Below are 27780 nucleotides of genomic sequence, written 5' to 3'. Positions count from 1 at the left end.
CAGGCCACTGTGAACGTGGCCACCCAAGAAATGTTTCGCCAACACCGATTCCAAAGTCGGGAAAACAGTCCTAAGCTATCCCAACCAGCAACTGCCCGACAACCCAGCTGGGATCTGTGCAAGTTTCACGGCCTAACCCGGAAATACTACCGCCTTGAAAGAACAAACGCCCACTGCAGAACGAGTAAACTACCTTTCCCATCGTGCATCACTCAAAACCTCCCAGCATCCTCTACGCCTCTGGGTGCCTGTCGTCTTTTCCTAAAGCTCAGGATATTCAGGACTTCATCTCCCAGGATGCCTTTTGACAAGTTGACCCTGCGCATGCGCCAAGAGGCGGGCCCTCCTTGCCCTCACGACCCCGCCTCTGTTCTACCGCCGCCATTTTTTCAGAGACTTTCATCCGGCAGCCGACGGCGTTTTTTTTCTTAAAGGAGAAGCGACAACTCAAAAAATTTTCCCCTTCTTTCCGCAAGACCTGGCGGCGCTGGGGACAGAAAGGCCACAGACAGGAAAGTGGGGTCGGGGTGGAGGCAGAAGAACGCCAAGGCTACTTCCGCGGCTTAAGGAAGAAGGATAGAAAGAGCCCTGTGGCATTAGCGGCTCCTTAGGGAGGCAGGTGCGCGCGCAGCCAGTCCAGGGTGCGCGCGAGGCGGGGAAAAAGGTGCGTTTTCCTCCCACCAATCTCCTCGCGGGACCTGCTCCTCCCACTGCCCCTAGCGCGCGTTGAGCTCGTGGGGCGGGGGAGGGGGGAGGAAGGTCACTTTAGGATTGTCGCGAGACGCAGCCGTTTAACGGTGAGAACGGGTGCGCGGGGAAGGAAACCTCGCGCGCTCCCTTAGAGCCGTTTCCTGATTGGTTGAAGGAAGGGGTGGGGGAGGGAACCTGGTACGTCGCTGCGTGAGAGGCCGCGAGGGGCAGGGCGAAGAAGCCGTCCCTCCTCTCCGATTGGTCCGCTGCACGTCTGTGGCGGGCGCGCGCGCCGCCAGCGGTAGCGGGCCTTGAGTGGCAGGGGGTGGGGGGGGCGCCCTCGGAGCCGGGCGGAGGGGAGGGGGGAAAGAGGAGCGCTGAGTGAGATTGAGCCGGACGCTCCGGGAGGCGAAGGGGGCGGGGGGAGCAGCGCCGCGGCCGCCGCCGCCTCCGCCTCCGCCGCCTGGGACGAGGGGGTGGGGGACGGACGAGCCCCGATGCCGGGGGAGACGGAAGAGCCGAGACCCCCGGAGCAGCAGGACCAGGAAGGGGGAGAGGCGGCGGCGGCCAAGGCGGCTCCGGAGGAGCCCCAACAACAGCCCCCTGAGGCGGCGGCGGCGGCGGCGCCTGCAGGGACGACTAGCAGCCGCGTGCTGAGGGGAGGTCGGGACCGGGGCCGGGCCGCTGCGGCCGCCGCCGCCGCCGCTGTGTCTCGCCGGAGGAAGGCCGAGTATCCCCGCCGGCGGAGGAGCAGCCCCAGCGCCAGGCCTCCCGACGCCCCCGGGCAGCAGTCCCAGGCCGCGAAGCCCCCGTCTCCAGCTCAGGGCAAGAAGAGTCCGCGACTCCTGTGAGTAACGCAGTCTTTCAGGCGGTGGGAAAGACCCCCCTCTGTCCGCACGCAACCCTCTCGGCTCCCGTAGCACCCACTCCACGTGACATCCTGCCTGCTCTGCCCCCTGCCGGCTCGCGCGCCAGATGTCACACCGCCTCCCTGCTAGCTGTCCCGTCGCTCCTCTCTGGCCCTCCCCCGTGCCCTCCGTCCGCGGGGCCACTTCCCCTCTCCCCGAGGTCGTCCTTTGTGGGATACACCTTTCCTGCGCCTTGAGCGGCCCTCCTCTTCCCCGCCGCCGCAGGCTTCGCCCGCACTCTGGCATCTGCACTCCCTTTGTCAGCCTGTCCCTTCCCCTCGTAAGGCGGCTCTCCAGTATTACATCACATCCCCATTAGGAAATCAACAGCACGGTCTTGGCTCCTGAAGTGCGTGGCCCCCACCCCCCCTTCCCATTAATTAGCTCGAGAGCCAGTTGTATGAGCAGCTTTATGTAGTTTGTTCCACTCTGCTGAATTTTCACATCACGTTTCACTTGTTTTAGGAATCTGGTGCTTAGGGTGAAACGTGGCTCTGCCAATTTTAAGTGTAGTCTTTCACACAGCAGAATCAGATGGGTATCTTTTAGTGGTTTTCCTTTTATTTTATTTTATTTATTTATTTATCTATCTATTTTTAGTTTTCGCTTCTCTGCTTGTGCTTATGCTCCAACGTAGGAACTTCATCCTTGAAAGACAATTCTTCAAGGAATTCTGTTATCATCTAGTGATAATGGGGGGACCAGGAACATAAATATTTAAAGATGTTTCTATGTCGGAAATACCGAGTACGTGTGTTTGTAAATTGTAGAAATTAATCATATTAGCCATTGAATTCGTCGCTGAAAATATCATTTTTATCTTTCGACTTTCAAGTGAAAAAAATGGGTGAAAGGGAAAATTGGAGTGGGGGAATTACAGTTTTAAGTGCCCCCTCCCAAAGATAGTGTGGCAAGATTTGGCTTATCCCAAATTTAAAACTTGAAAACACCTCTTCCAAAATTAAGACTTACGTCTGTGACTTGCATGCTTGTCTTAGAAGCCCCTCAGAAAGAGATAAAATTCAGAGGTGTTAGATGTACTTCAAATTTTTGAATGTTATTTAAGTTAACATAATCCAGAGAATTTGTTGTGTAAACTGCAATTCTGGGAACAAAGATCTGTGCATACAAATCATTTGGCTGCGATTGGGATTCTAATTCCTGTAGATTAATTCCAGTCACAAAAACTTTTAAGATTGTGTATTTAATCTCACCAGTTTGAAAAGAGCTGTCATTACCCTAACTTGGATTAAGTTCCTTGGACAAATTTCTTCAACTGCATGTGCCTTAGTTTCATTGTTTATAGGAGCTAATGTTAATCCTTATGAGATGAATTAGAATTAAGTACAGCACGTGAAGCACTTAACACAAAGCCTAGTGCGTACTACATGCAGTCTTTGCTAAAAGTTAGTTTTGAGTGGTGGTAGCATACTAGAGACATAAGTGGTGCGTGGTGGTTTTATGGAAGCTCTGCAAAGTTGGGACTTTTTTTCCATTTCCTTCTTTTGCCACACCTGGGAAAGTTAATAACCTCATAATACATTTTTAAATGCCCTTCCATTCTCACCTACCCATCTGAGTAAAATATACCTAAACTTCCTTGCTCATTTCCCTCCCACTTTCCTACCAGTTTTACTTACAGAAATGATGTCTCAACCTGATGACACCTAGTGCAATAGTTTTTTTCCATTTCTTTGGTTTTTTTCCCCTAACTCTTGGCAAAAAAAGTAGTTACGAGTCTTTTTACTTTAAAACAGTTGAACTTGGATGAAGATGACTTAATTAAATCCCTTCAGTTTTTTTTCTCCATATGATTCCCTGGGGGGAGAAAGATAGAGCCTTAATTCTTAGTGTCCTTTCCTCTTGTCCAGTATTGTAAAAGATAGTAGTGTTCTTTTACCTTCTCTTAGCCTCAGAACTGTCTCTTAATTTAAAGTTACACAATTTTGATCAGATTGTTAAAATAAACTTTCCTAGTAATAATTTACTGCATGCCCTAGAAATCAAAGGAGTTCTAAAGCATTTCAGTTAACTAAACCATGATTGAGCAGTAACTGGGCCCGGTACCCTGTTGGGCGAGGTTTTATAAAGGTAAATGAGACATTGTCCTGGTCTTGAAGGACTTTGCAGTCTGAAGGGAAGATGCAGTGATTAGTGAAGGTTTGAGAAACATGTATGCATGGTTTACGGATTTTCAGAGTGCTAAGGTAACTTTAATCAGTTAAAATTATTTAACCCTTCAAGATATTTCAAAAGGTTTTTTTCTTTCTTTTTTTTTTAATGTTTGTTTATTTTGAGAGAGAGGAGGGGTCAGGAGGGAGGGACAGAGTGAGGGAGAGAGATAATCTCCTGCAGGCTCAATGGTGTCAGTGCAGAGCCTGACACAGGGTTCAGTCTTGGGGCTCAGTCTCGCAAAGCATGGGATCATGACCTGAGCTTAAATCAAGAGTTGGATGCTTAACCACATTACCCACTGAGCCACCCAGGCACTTCTCGTGAGGTTTTGAGTATCAGTTTACTGAACCCTGGTCAAGTATTCTCTGACCTTCTTCTCTATTTTCCTAACAACATTTGGCAATTTTTTAAAAAAAAGGAAGAGATTTAATCTCTGTCTTAATTACTTGTTCTTTTCAGGTTCTTTTACATATTCCAACGTTTCCTCCTATAAATTCTCAGTAATAGCTGTTTCACCTACATTTGTTTCTCTTGATTGAAGAGACAGCAAAGTGTACAGTAGTTTAAAAGGTTAATAACTACAGGGATTTGGATTGTTTGAAACCTCTTTTTTTGTTAGAAGGCAAAGTAATGAAGTAGAAAACGATTGGACTAGATAGTTTCTGCTCCCAGCTTTCTACCACTCACTAAGTGACCTTGGGAAAGTTACTTAAGCTCTTTAAATTAGTGTCTTCATCAATAACTGACAATTTATGATTTGTGAAGTTAGCTTTATAATTAAGTGATAACTAGGTTACAGTTTTTAATATACATTTATGCTTGTAACAATGTTTTCGTTTACATTGAAACATTCAAAAGTTAATGAACAGGAAATCCTTATGGAAGGAAATGATTTTTCAGTGAATTTGCTCAAAAGAAAGGCATAAAGTTAAATGCTAGAAACATTTTAAAATAAAACTTTAAGGCTAATTATAAGAAAAGATAAACCAAATATGAAGAAAGGTTTTTATATCAGTACTATTGAAGAATTTGGTTCGTCATTTGCTGTATTTTGGCCAATAAGCTTAAGAGTTCAGATTCTTATATTTTAATTGCAGATGTTTATATATATGCATGTCTAATTTTTATTTTATTAATAACATTTTTTAAATGTTTATTTTTGAGAGAGATAGACACAGTGTGAGCAAAGGATGGGGCAGAGAGAGAGAGGGAGACACAGAATCTGAAGCAGGCTCCAGACTCTGAGCTGTCAGCACAGAGCCTGATGTGGGGCTCAGACCCACAAACCGTGAGATCATGACCTGAGCCAAAGTTGGACGCTTAATCGACTGAGTCACCCAGGCACCCCTAATCCACGTCTCATTTTAAAGTATATGTACATTTCTCGGGGCGCCTGGGTGGTTCAGTTGGTTAAGTGTCTGACTTCTGCTCAGGTCATGATCTCATGGTTTGTGAGTTCGAGCCATGCATGGGGCTCACTGGTGTCAGTGCAGATCCCACTTCAGATCCTCTGTTCCCTTCTCTCTCTGCCTCTCCCCGCCACTCTCCCATGCGCGCGCTCTCTCTCTCTCTCTCTCTCTCTCAAAAATATTTTTTAAAAAAACTATATGTACATTTCTACCATTTTTTTTTTTTCTGAATTCATCAAGTTAAAACATCTGCTTTTTACTAATACGGAAACTAATTCTTAAACTAAGAGTAGGTTAGATTGCAAAAAAGGCTTCTTTTTGTTCTACCATGATCATAAGGCCTGTGTTTAGCCAATGCACTTCGTGTAAAACTTCAATAAGTACTTTTTTAAACTTCTAGGTATTGAGTAACCCTATTGGCTAAAATGGAGTATTCTTAGAGGGACTACTACTACAGGTTTCGGGGGAGGTTACAAATGAAGGAAACAAATATTGCTCTATTTTCTGGTACATGGCATTCCATTTTTGGTGTATTTTCTTGTTTAAAGTAAAATGGTAGTAAACCTTTGGGTGACACTTTCTTGCTATTTCCTTTTGTAAGGTGTCATGATAATGGGAATGAAAAGGCAGTAATATTCTGAATTGAAACAGCTTTTGAGACTCTTTGGAGAAAGCTCCAGTTGTAGAAGTTTAAAATTCTGAGCTTTCCTCTTATGGTGATCAATATGGTAATAGAAACATGTTAGCATTCCAAACGGTTTTTGGAAAGTTTATTGCGTAGTTTCAAAATTTAGCAATTAAATCTGTACTTCTCCTTTAGAGTTAGGATGATTAGCAGTTATCTTATGTTAATTATTAACTGGGATGTTGATAATATAATTTAAAATAAAATTATAATACCAAGCTTTAAAAAAAAAAGTGGGATGAGAAAATGATAGCTGTTCTTTCTAAGGAGAACAGATTTTGTATTATGCTATGGCTTCTGTATTTGGACATTCTTATTACATAAGATTTTCATTTATATCAGGGTTACTTTCAAAAAAATAGAAAAAAACCAAACCAACTTTGTACTGCTTCAGAAATACTGTGTGACATCTTTACAATACAGATCCAAGACCTGAGGACTTTTGAATTTGGGTAATGACTCCAGGGGCAGGGGTTCATTTTACCACACTCAACAGTTATGAATGATAGAAATGTTAACAAATTTAAGACAAGATAGTAACATTTTTAAAAATCCATTTATAACACATAAAACTCTTTGCTGTTGCTATCTAATTTGTAAAGTACAAATTATATTTATTTCTAAGGTCCAGTCTTTTGCCTTTGTAGAAATAGATTTTGACTTGGGTATAACAAATGAATAATTTGGGGTTTTCTGTTAGGTTCATTAAATTTTTCTTGTGAAAATTGTCAAGTATACACAAAATAGAGAAAAAAGTGCAGTGAAATCTCCATAGTTGTCAAGATTTTGCTCGTTACCTCTATCTCCCTTCTCCTCCCCGCTTTTTTTGACAGACATACCTTAGAGAAAATCTCAAACGTTTTATTTCACCCCTAGTTACTGCATTTAGTAAAATAAGGACATTTTCTTACATAACCACTTAATATAATAAAATCAGCACTATTTCCTTTGTATTAATCTTTTTATAGTTAGAAACTGTCTTGAAGAATACTGTAACTATGTGCTGTCAGATATGATAGCTGTTTAAATTTACATTAATCAAAATTAAAAATTCATTTCCTCAATTACATAAGCTCTTCCAAGCACTCAGTAGCCACATGTGACTATCATATTGGAAAGTGCAGATATATAATATTTTCATCATTGCAGAAAGTTCTATTGACCACACTACTCTAGGTGCTTTCTGTATCACTCTGGAGATGAACCTGAAAGAGATAAATATCTGTGTTTTAAGAATGCGTGCAAGATTGTTCTTTTAATAGTTGATTCTCATTTCTTTCAGATGCGTGGACAAAGTAACAACTGACAAAGGTAAGACTTGATCATTCTTATCTGTCATGTACATTACACTGGTTGTTTTATAATCTGATAGAAAATAGGATAAACTGCAGCCTAATGATTCAGATTGTTCTCATTTAAAAGTGATTTTTATTTAGTAAAAAAATATTGGTGTGATTAGAACCTATTTAGATGCTAGGTTTGGGCAAGTGGAACATTTTGGCATTATTTGGAAACCTAATCAGTGGGAAATCAGATTATCTCATTTTAGTTTATTGCAATTTGTTTTTAGCTATATGGTTTTTTAGTAAAGTAACAGAAATGATACACAATATACAGAGTAAAGTATAGACAAAATCTTGGTGCCTGTAGAGACTCAAATTATAAATGCAGTTTGAAGAATGTGAGAAGAAAAGTGTTCTAAGATTTCATTCAGCCTGATGAATCATTAAATGGGATCATTAGACTGTTTCTCTTTAAAAGAGTTTTACCAAACCAAATATAGGTATTAAATGTAGTCTTCTGCTTATCTGGATTATGAAAGAAAGCTAATGTCCACCTTTTTAAAAACAAAAAACAACTTTTTTTTAAAAAAGACTTTATTCTGGCTTTGCAGATTGGATTATTAAAATGGCCCCTAACGTGCTGGGCCAGTTGCTCAGTCATTATATGTATATATTTTTTCTAGTTATTGCCTGCATTTCTTGATGCTAAATCAAATATGCAGCATCCGTTTTAAGACTGGAACAAGTGTACTTTTAAGTGCATTTCATTTATTGTGTCTGACAAATCTAACTGAGGCTTGGCCAATTATGTATGTACATGTGTTTATGTATGTATGTGTTTATATACGTACATATGTTCGTATATATTAAGATTTTTCTCTTCATAAAGAATGCTTTGAGAAAATGTAACATGTATAAGGCAAGTTTAAAACCTGGATTTTAATGCCATGTAGAAGAATGACAGTGTGATTAGGAACCAGTGACTTAAATTGGTGGCTGCTTTGTAAATAATTAGATACCAGTTACCAGGTTTTTTTTCCCTCTGAATTTTAGAACCTGAGGCTAGTATTTCATATCAGGCAGAAATATTTATTCTAGGCAAGTTTTTTTGTGTAGAAAACTTTGCATGACCAGTTTGCTGCTCTTACTTGGAAAATAGAGTCTGCCAAGAATGGAAGGTCTAATGTTCCTTATTCAGAGATCATTTTGAAATGTTACGTTGTGAAGAAAACGTAGACAGGTGGCAATCAAGTACCAGAGCAGTTTTTATTAAAACAAAAGACAAAATCCTCAGCTTGCCTTTATTAGAGCTAAGGTTGTTTGATGTGTCTAAAGAGTATGTATAAAGAAATTATTTTGGGTTGCCTTGAGCAGAACTTGGAGGATGTGGTGGTAATTTTGAATCTCTGTTGGAGATAAATTAATTGCTCTTTGCATAGATGTCTTAAACCAGAAATTGGCTTGTTACATAGCTGTGCAGCTGTGGAGAGATTAAACTGCATTCTGGGTAGCTCAGTCTCCATCAGTTCACTCAATTCACTAGTTAAATGCTCCGAATCTCTAGTTAGAGCTCAGCACTTGAATTCAAGTCCTGCCTTTTATTGCAAATAATATCAATACTTCAAAATCCAGTGAACATTCAGTAAAAGGTAACTGTAAAATTTTGAAGAAATAGATACTCTCCAGCTCTCATTTTCATCTCTTCATTGCGGCTGTTCAACTCTGAACAGTATATAGGAACGTAAGAAAACTGTATCTTACGTACATTTAAACAACTAGACCAGGGAATACAGAAGTGGAGGCTATCTATGGTGGTCACTTTTCCCTATGCTTTTAAATTCACCTCGATTCTTACCCTTTTTCTTGTCATTTAACTTCTCAGAAAGTTGTTCTGTTACTCTGGAATAGTTTTCATGTTCAGTTGGCTGCATTTTAACTGAAGTAACTCAACTCATTCCAAAGTTATTCAAAATTTTGAGCAGGTTTTTGATATTTTTCTAGAGGTACTACTAATTCTGTTCCTTAATATTGACAAGATGTTTTCAGGATTGTTTTTAACTCTTATTTACTCCAAACAGCGTGAAACTATATCCTTTCCTTCAGTCAAAGATAAGAACCTTGGACATGTTTGAACAAATAATGTTGCATACACACAAAAAACAACTTGTTGTTTTAAAATTATGAAGTTGCAAAGTGCCATGTTGATTGTTTTACACTTGAAATAGTAAAGAAACATGTTTGTATTGGTTCCTGTTCTTGTATTTATTTAACCCAGATAGGTATATGTAAAACAAATGGAAAATGAAAATATATAAAAACAAATGGAGATTTGCAAAGATAGTGTTTATTAATTCATTGAACAAGTAGTTGTTGAGCATCGCATTATGTGTCCAGCAGCATTCTAGGTACTAGGTTGTGCTGGTAATCAAATCAGTGCAGTGAAACATTTGATTAAAATAATGTGGTTCAGAGTTTGATGAAGTTACGATGTCATGGGAAGACCCCTTTTGAGAAGGTGACTTTGTAACTGAGACCTGAGTGTGCATGTAGATAGCTGAAGAGCATTCCACACAGAAGAAGCAAAAAGGGAAAAACTTGAAACGTGAAAGTTTAGTTTACCATTGCCAGCTTCCAAGAGTGTTAGAAATTTTGAGGGATGGAGCCTAGCAGGTTCCTTTTTAACTTTGCTCTCTGTTTTCATTCTGTTCTCTGTTTTCAACTAATGTTATTCTTATGGTAATAAGTATAGTGATAGTTTGCCACAATGCAATGTAGTTTATTAGTAATTCCAGTGTTACTTTATCCACTAATTTTAATTTCTTTACTTTCAAACCTCCAACTAAAACTGCCCAAGATGAAACCTTATTAAAAAAAAAAAAAAAAGGAGACTATAATATCTTAATGTTTACTAAAGTGAGTTTCAAGTGTTTCGTGGAATAATAAGTATTTACAGAGTCAAATGTGCTAGGTGTTTGAGTCATCAGTGTGTTAGTTTTTTTTTTTATTGCAGGGCCTCTCAGATTTTGTTTGTTGAGTAGTGAGCAATAAAAATACCAAAATGTGCAGTAACTCCCTAACTTAATTGACTATAAGACCCCCCCCCCCCCCCCCCCCCGCTTTTTTAAGGGATAGCTCATAAAATTAGAATTTGTGGAAAACACTTCGGAGCACTGAGTGCTTAAAAATTTGATTGTATTAAACTCTGGGTTTCACCTTTTATTCAGAATTCTTTTACTGTTTTCAGTTACTCTTCTTGTTACAGGGTAGTAACGTTTAGAAAACATTACCTAGACAGAGTCATCAAATAAGTTCATTATAGATCTGGGAATTAAATTGTTAAGAGCTTTGATTATTTGCCTTATCTAATTTATAATCAACATAATATCTGGAATTATTACTAAAATATTAGCTTGTTTTGTTATTTCTTTTCCTGGATCACATCCTCCATTTTTGTGTTCATTGATCTAATTTATATGTTATAGCTCTGTATTCCTTTCTTTTAAAAATTGGAATTTATTTTTAGCAATTTTTATAGTTTTAATTTCATCAGACTATTTCATTTTTCCTATGTTGGAATATCTTAGATTATTTCTTATCCTGTCATTTCCAGTACCCTTAAACAATATTTGTGTTATTCTTAACTATATAGAACAGGCTTCCCACCTGTTTTACCTACTCCCATTGAGAAAAATCTAACTTTAATTTTTCCATTTGAGTTTTTGTACAAAGGATGATGTGAGAAGTTACTTAGGACATTGTCTTCACAATTCTTATTTTGAGTCTCCTGGCTGATAACCTGGTGTCCCTAGTTAAAATCTTACTGGTTTTGAATAGGAAAGAGCTCTGAAAGGAGAATCACTAGGCAAAAAAAAAGGGGGGGGGGCATATACGTAGTTTCAGTCTTAACTCTCAAATATATGATCACTTTTAACGGAAGCATTCTTCACAAATTCAATAATACCCTTCTAAAGTTGGCTTAAATATAAGTTTAAAAAAGAGCCTTGCTTTCCTTGATTTCTCTTAATACTGCTGACGCTGGTATATTTCAAAATGGACTTTACTAATTATTTATGAGAAACAAAGAGCTAATTATAGAAATATACAGAGTAGTCTGATCAGGTTTCAGAAACTCAAGTTTCTGACTGTTACGATAATGTTCATGTCTCAAATGGCTGACAGTACATAGCATTTTATCTGTCCTATTTTGTTCCTAGCTCTTTATCTTAAGGTAACAGGAGCTATATTATTTCTCTCAGTAGGAGAATGATCTACTCAGACATCCAGTTCCTCATTGGGAATGCCCCATATCCTTTAAACTATTTTTCTTGTTCAAATACCTAGACCTCCTGTGGTTCTTGCTCTCTGTTCTAGTTTTCTAGAAGTGCAGACATACCTCGTGTGGGGATTGTGACATGGGCTCAGAAAGCCCATGGGCTTATCAACTCATTTCAGTTGTGGGATGTTTTGTCAGATAAACGAGTCTTTCCCTTACATACAAAGAAATAACTTTGTAACAGTTTGCCCATTATGATTCAACTTACATAGAAACCATCTCTAACAACACTTATAAGTTAATTTTGTAATGTAGAGTAATTATTTTGTGTTGAGATCCAATTCCTGCCACAACCACTTGAGAGATGCAGCAGAATGCCCTGGTGGAAGCAAACTGAAGCATGAGTGGACAAGAACCTCTGACAAAAAGGAGTTAGCTATGATTTCATGCCTCCTGACCTTTTAAGTCCAAGAAGGATCAAGCTCCTCTGAATTAAAACTAGCCAGATTGATCTAACTACATCAAGGCAAAGCCCCCTTTAGCTTCAGTGCAAGTAATTCTCTTAGAGGTAACTGAGGTTCTGTCCTCTGCCTGCCTACCTCATTGCTGTTTTGATCCCAGTTAATCTCCCAACTTGTATCCTAGCTTCTTTGTAATTTTGCCTCTTTTGAGAATTTCTAAACCCTATTTTCTTTACTGTGACTCTTCCTAAACTCTTGTATCACTTATCTATTGCCATGTAACCTTCCAAAAGTTCAATAGTTTAAAATACAGAAACTTGTTTTTCAGTTGGGCTGTTCCCTCTTCTCTTTGGTCTTTCAGTCTAGACATTTTCGGGTCGTGGTGGCCTCAGAGCAGTTTGCAAAAAGATTGAAGGCAAAATCTGCAAGGCATCTTGATGCTGCCTCACATAATACAAGATCAACATACAAAAATCAGTTGTATTCCTGTATGTTAGTAACAAAAATGTTGAAATTATAAAATTATACCATTTACAGGAGCATCAAAAAATAGGTGTTAGGGATAAATGTTACAAGACATGAAAGACTTAAACATTGGAAAGTGCAAAACACTTGAATGAAATTAATGACTTAAATAAATGGAATGAATGATGTACCTTGTTCATGGGTTTGAAGGCTCAGTATTGTTAAGATGTCATTTCTCTCCATACTGATCTACAAATGAAATGTAATCCAAATTCCAATACAGGTTGTTTTGGAGAGTTTCAACCTTGTAAACCTCTTGAGAAGGTCTTGGTAACCTTTAGGAATTCACAGACTACTTAGGAAGCCTTTAGCTTACACTGATCAGGAATCCCACCATGTGTCTAAGAGTGGGATCGAGTCTTTCAGGAAAGAGGAGGCAAATAGATGCTTGGTGGGCATCCAACCATGGCTACTACACATGTATATTCTGTAATTTATTTAACCCTTACCTGATTGAAGGACACTTGATATTTCTGTTCTTTTTTCCTAGGATTACAGGTGATCTTTTTGAAAGTCGGTTAAGATATGCCATACATATGCACAAGCTCACTTACCATAAATGTATGGCTTTGTGAATATTCACAAGGCAAGCCCAGTCATGTGGTCATTACCCAGGTCAAGTAATAGAACCTGATCCCTACCCCTAAGTGTAACCACCATTCTGACTTTGAACAGCGCAAATTTGTTTTGCCATTTTTTGGATTCTGTGTAAGTGGAGTAATATAGCATGTACTCTTGTGTAGGGCTTCTTTGCTTTCCATTATGTAAGGTTTCTCTAGGTTGTGTGTGTTATAGATTGTTCATTTTCATTGTCATACAGTGTTCCCCCGTGAGAGTGTATCATGGTTTATTCATTTTACTGTTGATTGGCATTTGGGTAGCTTTTAGTTACTGGCCTTTATGTCTAGTGCTGTGATGCATATTTTATTAATAAGATTTTACTGAGACACAACTTATATATCATAAAATACACCTATTTCAAGTGTATAATTCTGTCTACATAGGTTTTCCTTTTCTGGGCACTTTATAAACAGACTTGTGTATAGAATATGTGTTTTTGCGTTTGGCTTCTTTCACTGCATAATTTTGAGGTTAATCCATATTATAGCATGTATCGATATTTTCATTCCTTTGTGTAGTACTTCTTTGTTTGGAAATATTCTATTTGATTTATCCATTTATCAGTTGATCCACTTTTTTGCTATCATGAGTAATGATACTCTGAATATTGATGGGCAAGTTTTTGAATGGATGAATGTTTTTATTTCTTTTAGGTCGATATCTAGGAGTAGAATTTTTAGATTGTAACTGATAAATGTATGTTTAAGGGCCTGGCAAAGAGTTTTCCATAGTGGCTATGACATTTATGTTCTCTAGTGATAGATGAGGATTTCTTTTGCTCCACAACCTCACCGGTGTTTGTTACTTTCATTCCACTCTTCTGTTAAGTCAGATGCTTTAGGATTGTGGGGCACATGGTAAGGGCAGTGAATTCCATGAGCCATAGGTCCATTGCTGCATTTCATTTGCTGAGAAGTGAGTTCCTTGTTCAGAAGAAATGCTGTGTGGAAAACCATGACTGGGATAAGACATTATGTAAGTCCACAAATGGTATTTTTCAAAGAAGCACTGTATGCAGAGAAGGCAAATCCTTAACCAGATGTCGATTCCACAAAGAACAAAACATTGCCACTTCCATGGTGTGGGTGGTCCATTATAATGAACCTGTCATTAAGTAGCTGGGTGATAACCCTGGGGAATGGTGCCATATCAGGGACTCAGTGTTGGTCTCTGCTGCTAGCAGTGGTACTCAGAAGTATCTATACCCATTTGGCCTTGGTGAGACTCTGGGTTTGGTTTCCAGCAATCTCAGCTCTGTAGCTGTAGGAGATCGGGATTTCTTTCAGCGCAGGCATAGAAACTTTCAGGTCATTTATATGGTACTTGAGCTAGGAATTTAAATCCCTAAGCACATCCCTATCTTTCCCAACTTCGTCTAGTGTCATTAGAAGCAACTAGCCAATTTTCTGCTCATTTAACTTGAAATATTCTAAGGTATTGACTACATAATAGCCAGAACCTTGTCTGTTATTAAAGAAATATTTGATCAGGAGTATCCATTGGTGATTTTTTGCCATAGACTTTCAGTGTTCTCTTTACTACCAAAAATAGAGTCATTAGGGCCTTTAAATCAATTAAAGAAATGATTCCAGAAACCACAGAACTAATTCATAAAGCTCATCCTTAAGATTCTGTTCTTCTAGGAAGTTTATAGCAATATAGGCCTTCCTCAAGAAGCAAGAAAAATGTCAAACAACCTAACCTTACACCTAAAGGAGATAGAAAAATAAGAACAACAAAACCCAAACGCAGTAGTAGGAAGGAAATAATAAAGATTAGAGCAGAAATAAGCAAAATAGAAACTTAAAAAAAAAAAAGAAGATCAATAAAACCAGGAGCTATTTCTTTGAGAAATCAACAAAATTGATAAACCTTTAGCCAGACTCATTAAAGAGAGAGAACTCAAGCAAAATCAGAAATGAAAGAGGAGAAATAAAAACCAACACCACGAAATACAAAGGATTATAAGAGAATATTATGAAAAGTTATATGTCAAAAAATTGGACAACCTGTAAGAAATAGATAAATTCCTAGAAACATATAACCCCCTAAAACTGAATCAGAAGAAATAGAAAATGTTTACGGACTGATGATGAGTAATGAAATTGAATCAGTAATCAAAAAACTCCCAACAAACAGAAGTCTAGGACCAAATGGCCTCACAAATGAATTCTACCAAACATTTAAAGAAGAGTTAATACCTATTCTTAAACTATTCCAAAAACTAAAAAAGGAGGGAAAGCTTCCAAATTCATTCTGTGAAGCCAGCATTACCTTGATACCAACACCAGATAAAGACATCACAAAAAAAGCACTACAGGCTGGTATATCTGGTGAACATGGATGCAAAAATCCTCAACAAAATGTTAGCAAACTAAATCCAGCAATACATTTGAAAAATCGTTCGTGATCAAGTGGAATTTTTTTCCTGGGACAGGAGGGTGGTTCAGGATTCACAAATCAATCAGCATGATAGGTCATATCAATAAGAGAAAGGATAAAAACCATATGATCATTTCAATAGATGCAGGAAAAGCATGTGACTAAGTACAGCATCTATTCATGAGGAGAACCGTCAACAAAGTAAGTTTAGAGGGAACGCACTTCAACAGAATAAAAGCCATACATGAAAAACGCACAGCTAACGTCATACTCAATTGTGAAAAACCAAGCACTTTTCCCCCCTAAGATCAGGAAAAAGATAAGGGTGCCTACTCTCACCACTTTTATTCAACATAGTCCTGGAAATCCTAGCCACAGCACTGAGACATGGAAAAGAAAAGGCATCTAAACTGGTAAGAAAGAATTGAAACTTTGACTGTTTGCCAGTGACGTAATACTATGTGCAGGAAACCCTAGGGGCACCTGGGTGGCTCAGTCGGTTAAGTGGCCAGCTTTGACTCAGGTCATGATCTCCTGGTTCATGATTTCGAGCCCTGCATTCAAGTTCGGGCTCCATGCTGACAGCTCAGAGCCTGGAGCCTGCTTCAGATTCTGTGCCTCCCTCCTTCTCTCTGCCACTTCCCCATTTGCACACTGTATCTCTCTCTCAAAAATAAAAAAATAAAAAAATAATTAATAAAATGAATCTTTAAAAAATACATAAGAAAGAAAAACCTGATGGTTAACAGAGGGGAGGTGGATGCAGGGATGAGTAAAATAGGTGAAAAGATTAAGAGTATACTTACTGTGGTGAGCACTGAATAATGTATAGAATTGTTGAATCACTATATTGAAAAAACATTCTCTTCCTCTAGAACCCCTTTCCATACCAGAGTCTGTATTATGGCTCCTCGAGTGAAGCAGAACCAATAGAATATATATATATAGAGAGAGAGATTTATTTTAAGGAATTAGCTTAAATTCCTTAAGCTTAAGTGATTGTGGCTATCAAGTTCAAAATCCACAGGGCAAAACAGCAGACTAGAAATTCAGATAAGAGGTGGTGTTGTAATCTTGAAGCCAAACTCCATGAAATCAGTCTTTGCTCTGAGGCTTTCAACTGATTGGATGAGGCCCACCCACATTATGGAGGGTAGTTTACTCAGAATCTACTGATTTACATGTTAATCATATCTCAAAAGGACCTTCACAGCGACATTTAGGCTGTTTGACCAAACAACTAGGCACTATAGTGGGAGTGGGGAGAAGAGGGTTTCCCGCACAGCAACCAAGCAATTCTCAGATACCAGCAGGATATTCCAAGGATTCAACTCAATTCTGTTACTGTCTATAGGGAAATAGCATCAAATTCTGTAGGTTAAGGGCTCAGTCCTACAAGACTATTCCCTCACACCTCCATTCACATGCCAGTAGTAGGTCCAGGTTGTTACCTGTTCTGAACTATAAATCACAAGTTCCCATGACCTCCTCCTTGTATTCAGTTAATTTGTTAGAGCAGCTCACAGAACTCAGAAACATTTTACTTACTAGATCACTGGTGTATTATAACTCAGAAACAGCTAGGTGAAAGTGATCTATAGGGCAAGATGTGAAGGAAGGGGTGAGAAGCTTCTGCAACCGAATCAACATGAGTTTATTCCTTGGTGAGTCACAGATAGAAACTACACCACATTAAGTTGTTGCGCAAAGGAAACTTTATTTGCAACAAATAAGGTGATCACAGGGAATAACTTCCAAAGCCGTGACTCTCCAAAATGCGTTCCTTTTATTTAGGGTTAGGATGAATATTTAGATAGAGAAGCCTTGTCATATGTAGAGACGGGTATAAGGTCACATATATGCCTTAAGGAAACATGTCTGTACATACATTGTATGTTACGTAAATGAGGCTTGGCTTCTCCTTGGGTGGAGATTTTAGTTTTATAATTAGGTAACAATAGTTGCTGGTCATTCTTGAGGTTACTCCATGGTCCATGTGCGCAGGTGCTAGTCTGTTACAAGAGGAAGTTACACTCAGATGGCTTGGGTGGTCTGGGCTGGTTGGAGGTCTATCAGGGCACTTACTATTGCTTGAGGGGTGGTTTCAGTTTCCATTTGAGTTAGGAGATAAGCTAGAAAGGAGAGCTTAAGGAAAAAATGCTAGACAGAGGTCAAAGAGTAGGAGCCAGTGGGCAGGTCTTAGGGTCTATCTGGTGACACTTCCCTTCCCTCCCCTCTCAGAGCATGCCATTCTCCCCAGATCCCCACGTGTTCACCAACCCAGAAGCTCTTTGGACCCTGCCTTGGGTTTTTATAGAGCCTTCATAATTCCTGCAATTGATTAAATCATCGTCCATTGGTGTTCCATTCGGCTTCCAGAAGTGGGGAGGGAGACTAAAAGTTCAACCTTCTGGCAGCCAGCCCCCTTCCTTAGGTAGGATCCAAAAGTCACGTTATTAACATAACCAGAAACACTTTTAACACTTAGGAATTTTGAAGGGTTTGGGCAACTCTGAGTTAGGAGCTTGTGGATGAAGACCATACATATTTTTCTTATAGATCACAACATCACACTAACCTAGTTGATAAATGAAATTAACGCATAAATGATGTTAAATTAAGTTACAATGCATCTCTTCAATTTGTAGCAGATTTTATGTTCTTATTTCTTTAACTGTTGCTTTTGCTTTCTCTGTTTAATTTGTTCTTTTTTCCCTCTTCTTAACCCTTTCTACTTTTGTTTTATTTTCTCAGCTTAATACCTTTTCTTAAAGGTTTTAATTCTTGCTATCATAGTTTTGATTTTCCAAGAGCTTTTTTTTTCATGTATTACTATTCTTTAATGACATACTCGCTTCCTATCAATATACAGGTATGTTTCTGTGTATATGTATTTTTTTTCTGTTCCCTGAATTGTCATTTCTTTCAATGTTTTTCCCATTTGTTTATTTAGCCTCTCAAGAGATTTTTGTCAAGTTTTTGGTGTTCCCTAACTTTATTTTGATTTTTAGAGTAAAGTCTGTGATCGGGAAGTCTGTGTGCACAGATTAGACTTCCTGTCCCCTGTAAAGAGATGATGTGGGCATAGTCTTTCTATGGGCCATTTCATTTTCATCAGAGAGAAGTTCTGTATCTCTGGTTATAGCGTTGGGTGGGAGGTCAGTGAGGAGGGTCCTCAACATTTATTGTTTTTGGTTCCACTTAATTACCACTGTTCTCTAATAATACTTCAACTCTGCCCTTACCTGAAACTGTTGATGCCAGGGCCTGTCTAGTTCACCTTTTCCTAAATAGTAAACCTATGCTCAGAGGGGTGGTTGATGGCAGCAAATGATAAAAGGGACCACGTGTTGAAACTAACTTTTAAAACCTTCCAGCTGCTCTCTTTTCAGTCTTACTCAGCATCCCCTCTTTCAGAGGCACCTTGTGACTCTGATTCCTATTTCTTTCTGAAGTGGCTAAGTGTGTGTGTGTTAACTTATGATTTGTTTCCCAGCCTTCTAGTGTAAGTTTAAACTCTATTTGATGTGAAAGTCTTTATCACTATCCTGGTTCAGGTCTTCTAAAATTTTGTTGAAATGAAATCATAGGGCTGTTGTCTCCTTTTGTGTTCCTTTAACTTTGTGATTCTTAGTCATTTTTAGTTCTTCTCTGTCATTTTAGTGACATTTTAGAAGGGAGCAGACCAAAAAAATATATTCAATCTGCTGTTTAACTAGAAGTCCCCTGCACACTATTTAAAACTTAAAACTGTAGTTAATTCTAATATTCCTTTTATTCCGTCTCTATGTTAATTACATTCATCCCACTAAATCTGTTTCTGTTTTGTTTCTTGCATCCTCAAATGTGAAGAGTGAAAGAGTGAACTCTTATGTTTATGTTGGAGACGATCTTAGGGATCATCTCTAATCCTTCATTTTATAGATGAGAAAATGGAGACTCATAGTTATGTCTTTTGCTTTAGAACACATTGCCCCGAATTGGTGTCTTAAAGAATAGTTTATTATCCCGTGTTGTTTTCCAGTTGGCTGGATGCTTCTGCTGTTCTCCTGGGCTAGTCGGGCAGCTGCGGTCAGAGAACAGCTGAAAGGGCCTGATGAGGCAAGATGGCCACACTGGCGTGTGAAGCAGTCGGTGCTGGCTGTGGGCCAGCAGCATGGTTTTCCTCCTCATGGTCTCTCATCCTCCACTGGGCAAGTTCTTAATAATATGGCAGCCTCTGGGCAGCTTTACAGAAGGGCAGACCTCACTTGCAAAAGTGCCTGTCAGACCTCTGCTTGTGTCAAATTTGCATCTTCTATATCATCACCAAAACTCTCTTTATATTCAGTTGTTTTGGACCTTTCTGTATCACTAAAAATCTTGCACTGTGCCATAAGACCAAGTGATTACAAAATTGCTTGGTGGACATAGTATTAAAAAAGAGATTCTGTGAGAAGGAGAATTATATGATGCCAGCATTTCCTTGAAAATGTTACTTGATAGCTCATGCATCCTTTCCTATAGGTGTAGGCAAAACCATGGTGTTTAACCACTGTATTTGTTTTCAAACAAATTATGACAAGTTGAGAGCAACACCCATTTATCATCTCTTAGTTTCTCTCTGTCAGGAGTCTGGACAGAGCTTAGCTATGTCCTCTACTCAGTGTCTCACAAGTCTTGAAATTAAAGAGGAGGTGACCAATAGGTAGTTGGTTATAAAAGTCTTAACTTTTAGATACTAATTGAACTCTGGGAATGGATGAGATTGTGTAGGTGTTTTCAGTGAGAAGAGAAGCAGGCCAGTAAACACCACCATTTCAAGTAAGGTATGGAGAGCCCAGATGAGACTGAGAAGGATGAAAAGTCCAAGAAGGAAAAAAAGTGGTGGAAGTGAAGAAAAGACAAAGAGTTTTAACTTTTAGAAGGGGGTAGGGGCGCCTGGGTAGCTGAGGCAGTTAAGGGTCTGACTCTTTGACTTCGATCTCAGGGTCTTGAGATCAGGCCCTTCTTTCAGCTCTGCACTGAGCATGGAGCCTACTTGGGATTCTCTCGCTCTCCCTCTCTCTCTGCCCCTCCCCGACTTGTGTGGTCTCTTTCTCTCTCTCTCTCTCTCTCTGTCTCTGTCTCTCTGTCTCTGTCTCTCTGTCTCTCTCTCTCAAAATAAAAAGCATTAAAAAACTCATTTAGAAGAAGGTAGCTGGAAGGGTAGTGGCAAGTGCTACTGAAAGATTGCCCATGATTAAAAACAAAGTATCCATTAGCTTTAGCTTGAGGGGTCTGTGGATTAGCTATATTCCATTACAGTTTTCTTTGTAAGCCTTCTTTTAAAATCCTATTTTATTTTATACACTTAAAACCAATAATCCTGAGGCATATATGTTTTACCACATCCCCAGAGGAGTCCATGGCACACAAAGGTAAGAGCCCCTCTCAGCATTGTTGGCCTTGGCAAAAGCAATTTTAAAGGAACGGTAACATCACAACCAAAGTGATATTATATAGAGGTGTATATTACTTATTATACAAAGACGATGATGCATAGTGCGATGATAAAGTGCGTGCAGAGGACAGAAGTGAGTTCAGGGTTTCTTTAGTGTAAGAGCATCATGGCTGAAGAGCACAGTCTTCAAAATCAGACAACCTGAACTTGAACTCTGCTTTGTTGGGAATTTACCATGTGACTTTGGGGAGTTTTCTTAACTTTTCCATGTCTCCGTTTCCTTGTCTGGAAAATTAAGAAAGTATGTAAGAAGTACTTAATGGAGTATTTTGAGAATTCATTGTGAGATGATATACATGAACTACTTAGAACAGTGGCAGCCACATGATAATATTCCTTATTATTGGTCATTAATTAGATTGGCCCAAGTGCTAGATCCATTTTTAGGTGACTTTGTGTAGTGCTGCATTTTCATTGTGTATTGATTTGTAGTTTAATTATTAAAAGGCAACCCTTCTATTGTGCGTGGACAGTGCCTCCCTGTTAAAGCACCACCATCGGCTCTCATTCACTATACTGAGTACATATTAAAACCCCGAGGGGGGGTGCCTGGGTGGCTCAGTCCGTTGAGCGCCTGACTTTGGCTCAGGTCATGATCTCGCAGTCCGTGAGTTCGCACTCCATATCGGGCTCGGTGCTGACAGCTCGGAGCCTGGAGCCTGCTTCTGATTCTGTGTCTTCCTCTCTCTCTGCCCCTCCCCCACTCATGCTCTGTCTCTCTCTCTCTCACTCTCAAAAATGAATAAATGTTAAAAAAAAAAAATTTTTTTTAAACCCAAGGAAGGTGACTACTTACGATGGATACAGGCAAGAGTAGATTACAGAGAATGAATGTAGAATAAGGTGAGATGCTAGGATTAAGCTGTGGCATTTAAATCTAAAGGACAGTTGGAGGAGGAGGAGAAGCTACCAGGAAAGACTGGGGACAGGAAACTAGGAAAGTAGGAAAAAGACCAAGAAAGTGTGATACCATGAAAACCAACTGTCAGAAGATAAGATGGGAACTGAAAAATGTCAATTAGACTTAACTACATGGAAGACATTGGAAACCGTAACAATAGCAGTTTCAGTAGAATAACGGGCAGATGCCGAATAATCCATGATGCCTTTCTTCCTTAACCTCTACATCTTACCCTGCTCAAGGTCTGCTCATTTTGTGCCTCCCCCTACCCCATTCCCACTTCAACCTATCAACCTTTTTCCATTAGCATTTTTAATTAAAGTCCTTATTAAAATTAAATATACAATTGCATCCCAGCCGATCTCCTTAAATTGCAACTCTCAAACCACGTTTCTTTATGAATCCGTTGTGTGCCAGATTGGTCTCCATTCAGGTCATGTAGCTCTTAACTCTGTAACCTTCAGAGATTCTCTATTACCTGTCTAACTACAGATTTCTTAGGCTTGGATCCAGAGCCTCTACAATGTAGATGAATTATACTTTCTCAGCTTTATTGCTCACAGTGTTCCTTAGGTGGAGCAAATTTCTCCCTGTAATATTTCTGTGCCCCCATAACTCTGAACTTTTCTGTTTCTGCAGCACTGTTGTGCTTTTTTCCTTTTCTTATCCTCAGCGTCAATGTTACACCCATACTTTAGTATAACTTTCTTTACATGCCCCAGATACTCTGCTGCACTACATTTTACCATCAAAATATGAAAGAGTACTTAGGAGAGAATGGATTGAAAGACTGAACAAAGCAAAATCGTTCTATGGTTAATTTTTTTAAATAGATTTTACCATATGAAACTACTTCTGGAACAGAGAAACCAGTGAATAAGCCAAATGTTGGGAATAGCTAAAAATAACATTTTCTAAAAGTTGAAAATGATCATTTTATGTGGACCTTGCTAAATCTGGATCATAGCACTGTAATCAACCATGGTAATGGCAATTCCCAGTTGTAGGTAAGTAGCCCAGACTCCTTCCTCTGAACTTTGGGCTCACTGATTTTTTTCACTTTGCGGACATTTCAAATTTAATTTATCCAAAATAGAACATATATTCTCCCTACTGTCTCCTCAAAACAGTAAAAGACACCTGATCTTTTTCTGTGAATACTTTCACCATCTATTCAGTTGTCCAGGTCATAAATCTAGAAACTAAATCCATGATACCTCTCTCTATCCCCGTCTATCCTTAGAGGCCTGTCTCCTCTAAGTGTTTTTGCAGATCTCCAATTCTTTCCATCTCCAATGCTATTACTCTTTTTCAAGCTATTATTTGTTGCCTAGTGTATTGCAGTAGACTTTTAGCTAGATCTCCTGGAATTCACTCTTAGCCCAGCATAAGTCGTTCTCTAGCTTGCAACCAGAATGAACACAAAAACTACAAATCTCATCATGCCACATTCCAACTTAAAATCTTCCACTGCCTTTCTGTGGCTATTAGGATAAAATCCAAATCCTCCAAGGACCTTTTTTTTATTACTATTATTTTTTATTTTACAGAGAGAGCATGTGAGTAGGGGAGAGGGGCAGAGGGAGAGAGAGAGAATCCCAAGCAGCCTCCACACTGAGCATGGACATCTCATGACATATCACTGAGCATCTCATGACATTTGCACGTGCTCCTCCTTCCCACTTCCCCTCTATCACGTAGCTAGCACTTACTCATCCTTTAGAGTCCAGGCAGATCTATTCAGACTTAAATGTTAAATTTTGAGCTATGGAGACTGTCCAGTTAATGAACACTAGTTTTCAGAGCTACAGTTTCAAGGAGAATGTATCCTTTCACTTTCTCAAACCTCTGTCTAAGCAAAGTTTCTTAATATTTTTAAGAGGCAGAACTAACTCACCTGATGACTGTACTTTGAAAATTAATAGCTTAGTTTGGGATTCTAGCATTTTTGACCTAATTTTTGTTTGTTTGTTTGTTTGTTTGTTTGTTTTTTTAAGAGATAGCACAAGCTAGGGAGAGGGCCAGGGGAAGAGAGAGGAGAATCTTAAGCAGGTTCCACTCTCAGCACAAAGCCTGACATGGGGCTCCATCCCACGACCTGGGGATCATGACCTAAGCAGAAATAAAGAGTCGGATGCTGAAGTGACTGAGCCATCCAGGCGCCCCCTAAAATTTTAAGATCTGTATAAATTTTATAAATGCTCATTAGTATTTTTTATCCTTTATTTTCTTTCTCTCAGTGCTGCATGGGCTGATAACTGCCCTGGAATAGGTAAAAAAATAAAACCATAGATGTAATAAGCAGTGAAGAACATGACTAGAACAAGAAAGTAAAATCTAATTTAAGGGGCATCTGGGTGGCTCAGTTGGTTGAGCATCCAACTCTTGATTTCAGCTCAGGTCATGATCTCATGGTTTGTGGGATCGAGCCCTCCATGGGGCTATGCGCTGACAGCACAGAGCCTGCTTGGGATTTTCTCTTTTTCTCTCTGCCCTTCCCCCACTCAAAATAAATAAACGTTTGGGTTTTTTGTTTGTTTGGTTGTTTGTTTGTTTTAAAGAAAAATCTAACTATTAACACATATATACACACAAACATTTGCATTGATTTAAATGAGTGAACCAGGGGTGCCTGGGTGACTCAGTCGGTTAAGTGTCTGACTTCAGTTCAGGTCATGATCTCATAGTTCTTGAATTCAAGCCCCACATTGGGCTCTGTGCTGACAGCTCAGAACCTGGTAGCCTGCTTCGGATTCTGAGTCTCCCTCTCTCTCTATCCCTCCCCCATTTGCGCTCGCTCGCTCTCAAAAATAAGTAAACATTAAAAGAAGAAATATACTAATCATTTAATTTCTTAATTGAAGCTTGAAAATCTTTCAGCTTTGTTCTGGTATTTAATCAAACAATTCCCTCTATTCCTCTATTTTGAAACAAATGCCATGTGCAGTTTTAGATTAAAAATTCACTTTCATGGAATAATTCAGTAGAAAGAGTATAGACTTTGGACTTAGATGTACCTGAGTTCAAATTCCAGCTCCACAGCTTAATTTTTGAGTCTGGGAAAATTAGTTACTTGCTTTCCCCATCTATAAAAACAAGAATAAAAATTACTTGGCAGAGTATAAGGTTAAATTTGAAAAAATTATACTGTCAGGTATGCTTGTCAAATATTTAACTTTGTTAGTTTTCCAGGAAAAAAAAAAAAGTAAATATTTAAAAAGAAATGAGAAGACCTTGATTGTGCTTTCTTCCCAGCTTACCAACCAACCATTCCCTGTTTCACCCCCCAATCAGTATTAGCTTTGTAATCTTGAACAAGTCAAGATTTAATTCTCTAAGCTTCAGTTAAAAAAATAGGGCAACCTGAAGGAGAACCAGATCATATTGGGATAGCCCTTCTGACTAGAAGTGTTTTATCATGATGAAGTGGCTATCATCTTTTGGAATTTGATGAGTTAGTTTACTTGAAAGAATTATCTGTTGCTATAGGATTGAGATAAATCACTGTTACATTTCATCTTTTGCTACTTAGAAGAATTAGAAGAAACATTCCTGCCAGTAGTATGATTTCGTCTCAGTTCATAGTATCAACCATTTTTCTTTTGTCCTTTCTTCCTCTTTCAAGAATGTGGTTGTATCTTAGGCTACTGTGGGTTTTTTTCCTTCTTTCTTATTATATGTCAAGAAGCCTCTTCAAAGTCAACTGCTATTATAAGAAACAGCTAGAAATTATCTTTGAAGTACTACACAAAAGAAACTTGGTTCTTTTCTATCTGGTCATGATTGTTCATCCATATGTGTGGGTTATCCTTTGGTTGTCAGTTTCTACTCTGGAAACCTGACAATGCCTTTTGTTTAGGGGTTTTTTGAGGTTAAATTCACCCAAGAAAATTAACCATTTTAAAGCACACAGTTTAGTGACATTTAATACATTATAATGTTGTGCAACGTCATCTCTATCAAATTCCAGATATTTTCATCCCTACCAAACAAGACCCCATACCCATTAAAAATAGTCAATCCCCAGGGAGCCTGGGCGGCTCAGTGGGTTAAGCATCGCCTTCAGCTCAGGTCATGATTTCAGAGTTAGTGAGTTTGAGCCCCACATTGGGCTCTGTGCTGACAGCTCAGAGTCTGGAGCCTGCTTCGGATTCTTTGTTTCCCTCTCTCTCTGCCCCTCCTGTGCTCACACTCTGTCTCTCCCTTTCTCTCAAAAATAAATAAACGTTAAAAAATTTTTAAAAATAATAGTCATTCCCCAACACCCCTCTCCCTAGCCTCTTACAAAGATTAATCTGCTTTTACCTCACTACCTTAAAACATTAATCTGAATTTACCTATTCTGAATATTTCGTGTAAGTGGAATCATACAATATTCGACTTTCATGTCTCCTGTTGTACAGCATAATATTTTCATTGTTCATCCGTGTTGTAGCAGGTGTTAGTATGTTAGTATTCCAAGAGTAATATGTAATATTAATATGTAATATGTAATATACTTCCTTTTCTTTATCCATTCAGTCAGTGTTTGATGGTCATTTCAATTGCTTCCGCATTTTGGCTGTTTTGAATTGTACGGAAATGAACATTCATGTACAAGTATTTGTTTGGTTTTCAATTTGGGGGGACTGTACCTAGGAGTGGCATTGCTGGGTCATATGGTAGTTTTGTTTGTTTTTGAGGAACTGCCACCTGCTTTCCACAGTGGCTGCACCATTTTGCATTCCCCCCAACAATGTACAAGAGTTGCAGTCTCTCCACATCCCTCCAACATCTGTTTTTTCTGGGAGCTTTTTGTTGTTGTTTTGTTTTTAATTTTTTTTAATGTTTGTTTTTTGAGAGGGAGAGAGGGAGACACAGAATCCAAAGCAGGCTTCAGGCTCTGAGCTGTCAGTACAGAGCCCAGCATGGGGCTCGGACCCACAAACCGTGAGATCATGACTTGAGCTGAAGTCGGACGCTTACCTGACTGAGCCACCCAGGTGCCCCTGGGTTGTTTTCTTTTTAAGTTATTATTAAAGCTATCCTAGTGAATGTGAAGTGGTAATATAATATCACTGTGGTTTTTATTTGCATCTCATAAATGACCTATATTGAAGATTGTGTGTGTGTGTGTGTGTGTGTGTGTGTTGCCATTTGTATATTTTCTTTGGAGAAATGTCTATTAAAGTCCTTTGCCCATTTTTTTAGTTGGTGGTTTGTCTTTTTGTTCAAGTGAGAGATCTTCCTATATTCTGAATACTAGGCTCTTATCAGAATTAATACCTGTACATACTTTTCTCCCATTCTATAGGTTTTCTTCTAAGATTTTTTAGTGTTAGCTCTTATATTTAGGTCTTTGATCCATTTTGAGTTAATTTTTATATATGGTATAAGGTAAGGGTTCAACTTCATTCTTTGCATGTGGATATCTAGTTGTCTCAGCTCTCTTTGTTGATGAGACTGCTCTTTCCCCATTACTGGTCTCAGCAAACTTGAAAATCAGTTGACCATAGATGTATGGGTTCATATTGAGACTCTCAAGTTAGTTTCATTGGTCATTCTGTCTGTCCTTTTGCCAGTGCCACACAGTGGCACTGATGGATTACTGCAGCTTTGTAATAAGTTATAAGACTGGGAGGAACAAAGTGAGTCCTGTAACTCTGTTCTTTTTCAAGATTGTTTTGGATAATCTAGATCCCCTACATTTTCATACGAATTTTAGGATCAAGTTGTCAGTTTCTACAAAAAAGGAAGCTGGGATTTTGATAGGGATTATATTTAATCCATAGATCAATTTGGGGACTATTAACATCTTAGCTATATTTATGTTCAAGTATTTTATTGTTTTTAATTGGATTGTAAGTGGAATTGTTTCCTTATTCCCCTTTTTGGATTACTCATTGCTGGTATATTTAAAACAAGTAATTGTTGTGTGTTGATGTGTATTCTACAACTTGGCTAAATTTGTTACCTGTAGTAGTTGTTTTGCAGAATCTATAGAAT

General features: G+C 38.9%; 2 protein-coding genes across 3 annotated transcripts in view; one reads left to right on the top strand and one right to left on the bottom strand.

Moving 5' to 3' along the window:
* The window catches only part of LPXN (leupaxin), a 40299-nt gene extending 39211 nt beyond the window's left edge, over nt 1–1088 (bottom strand). Inside the window, exon 1 of the mRNA XM_019414458.2 lies at nt 194–1088. Within this exon, the coding sequence (XP_019270003.1) occupies nt 194–209 (16 nt within the window). The 5' untranslated portion in view covers nt 210–1088. The remainder of the gene's footprint in view (nt 1–193) is intronic.
* The window catches only part of ZFP91 (ZFP91 zinc finger protein, atypical E3 ubiquitin ligase), a 45905-nt gene continuing 19203 nt past the window's right edge, over nt 1079–27780 (top strand). For both annotated transcript variants that reach the window (XM_019414461.2, XM_019414459.2), the window contains exons 1-2: nt 1079–1537; nt 7150–7178. In XM_019414461.2, the coding sequence (XP_019270006.1) occupies nt 1188–1537; nt 7150–7178 (379 nt within the window). In that variant the 5' untranslated portion in view covers nt 1079–1187. The remainder of the gene's footprint in view (nt 1538–7149; nt 7179–27780) is intronic.

Source organism: Panthera pardus, unplaced genomic scaffold (assembly GCF_024362965.1).
Source record: "Panthera pardus isolate Hobbes unplaced genomic scaffold, ASM2436296v1 HiC_scaffold_12, whole genome shotgun sequence".
Taxonomy (NCBI): Eukaryota; Metazoa; Chordata; class Mammalia; order Carnivora; family Felidae; genus Panthera; species Panthera pardus.
This window is presented reverse-complemented; position numbering and strand designations above follow the sequence as displayed.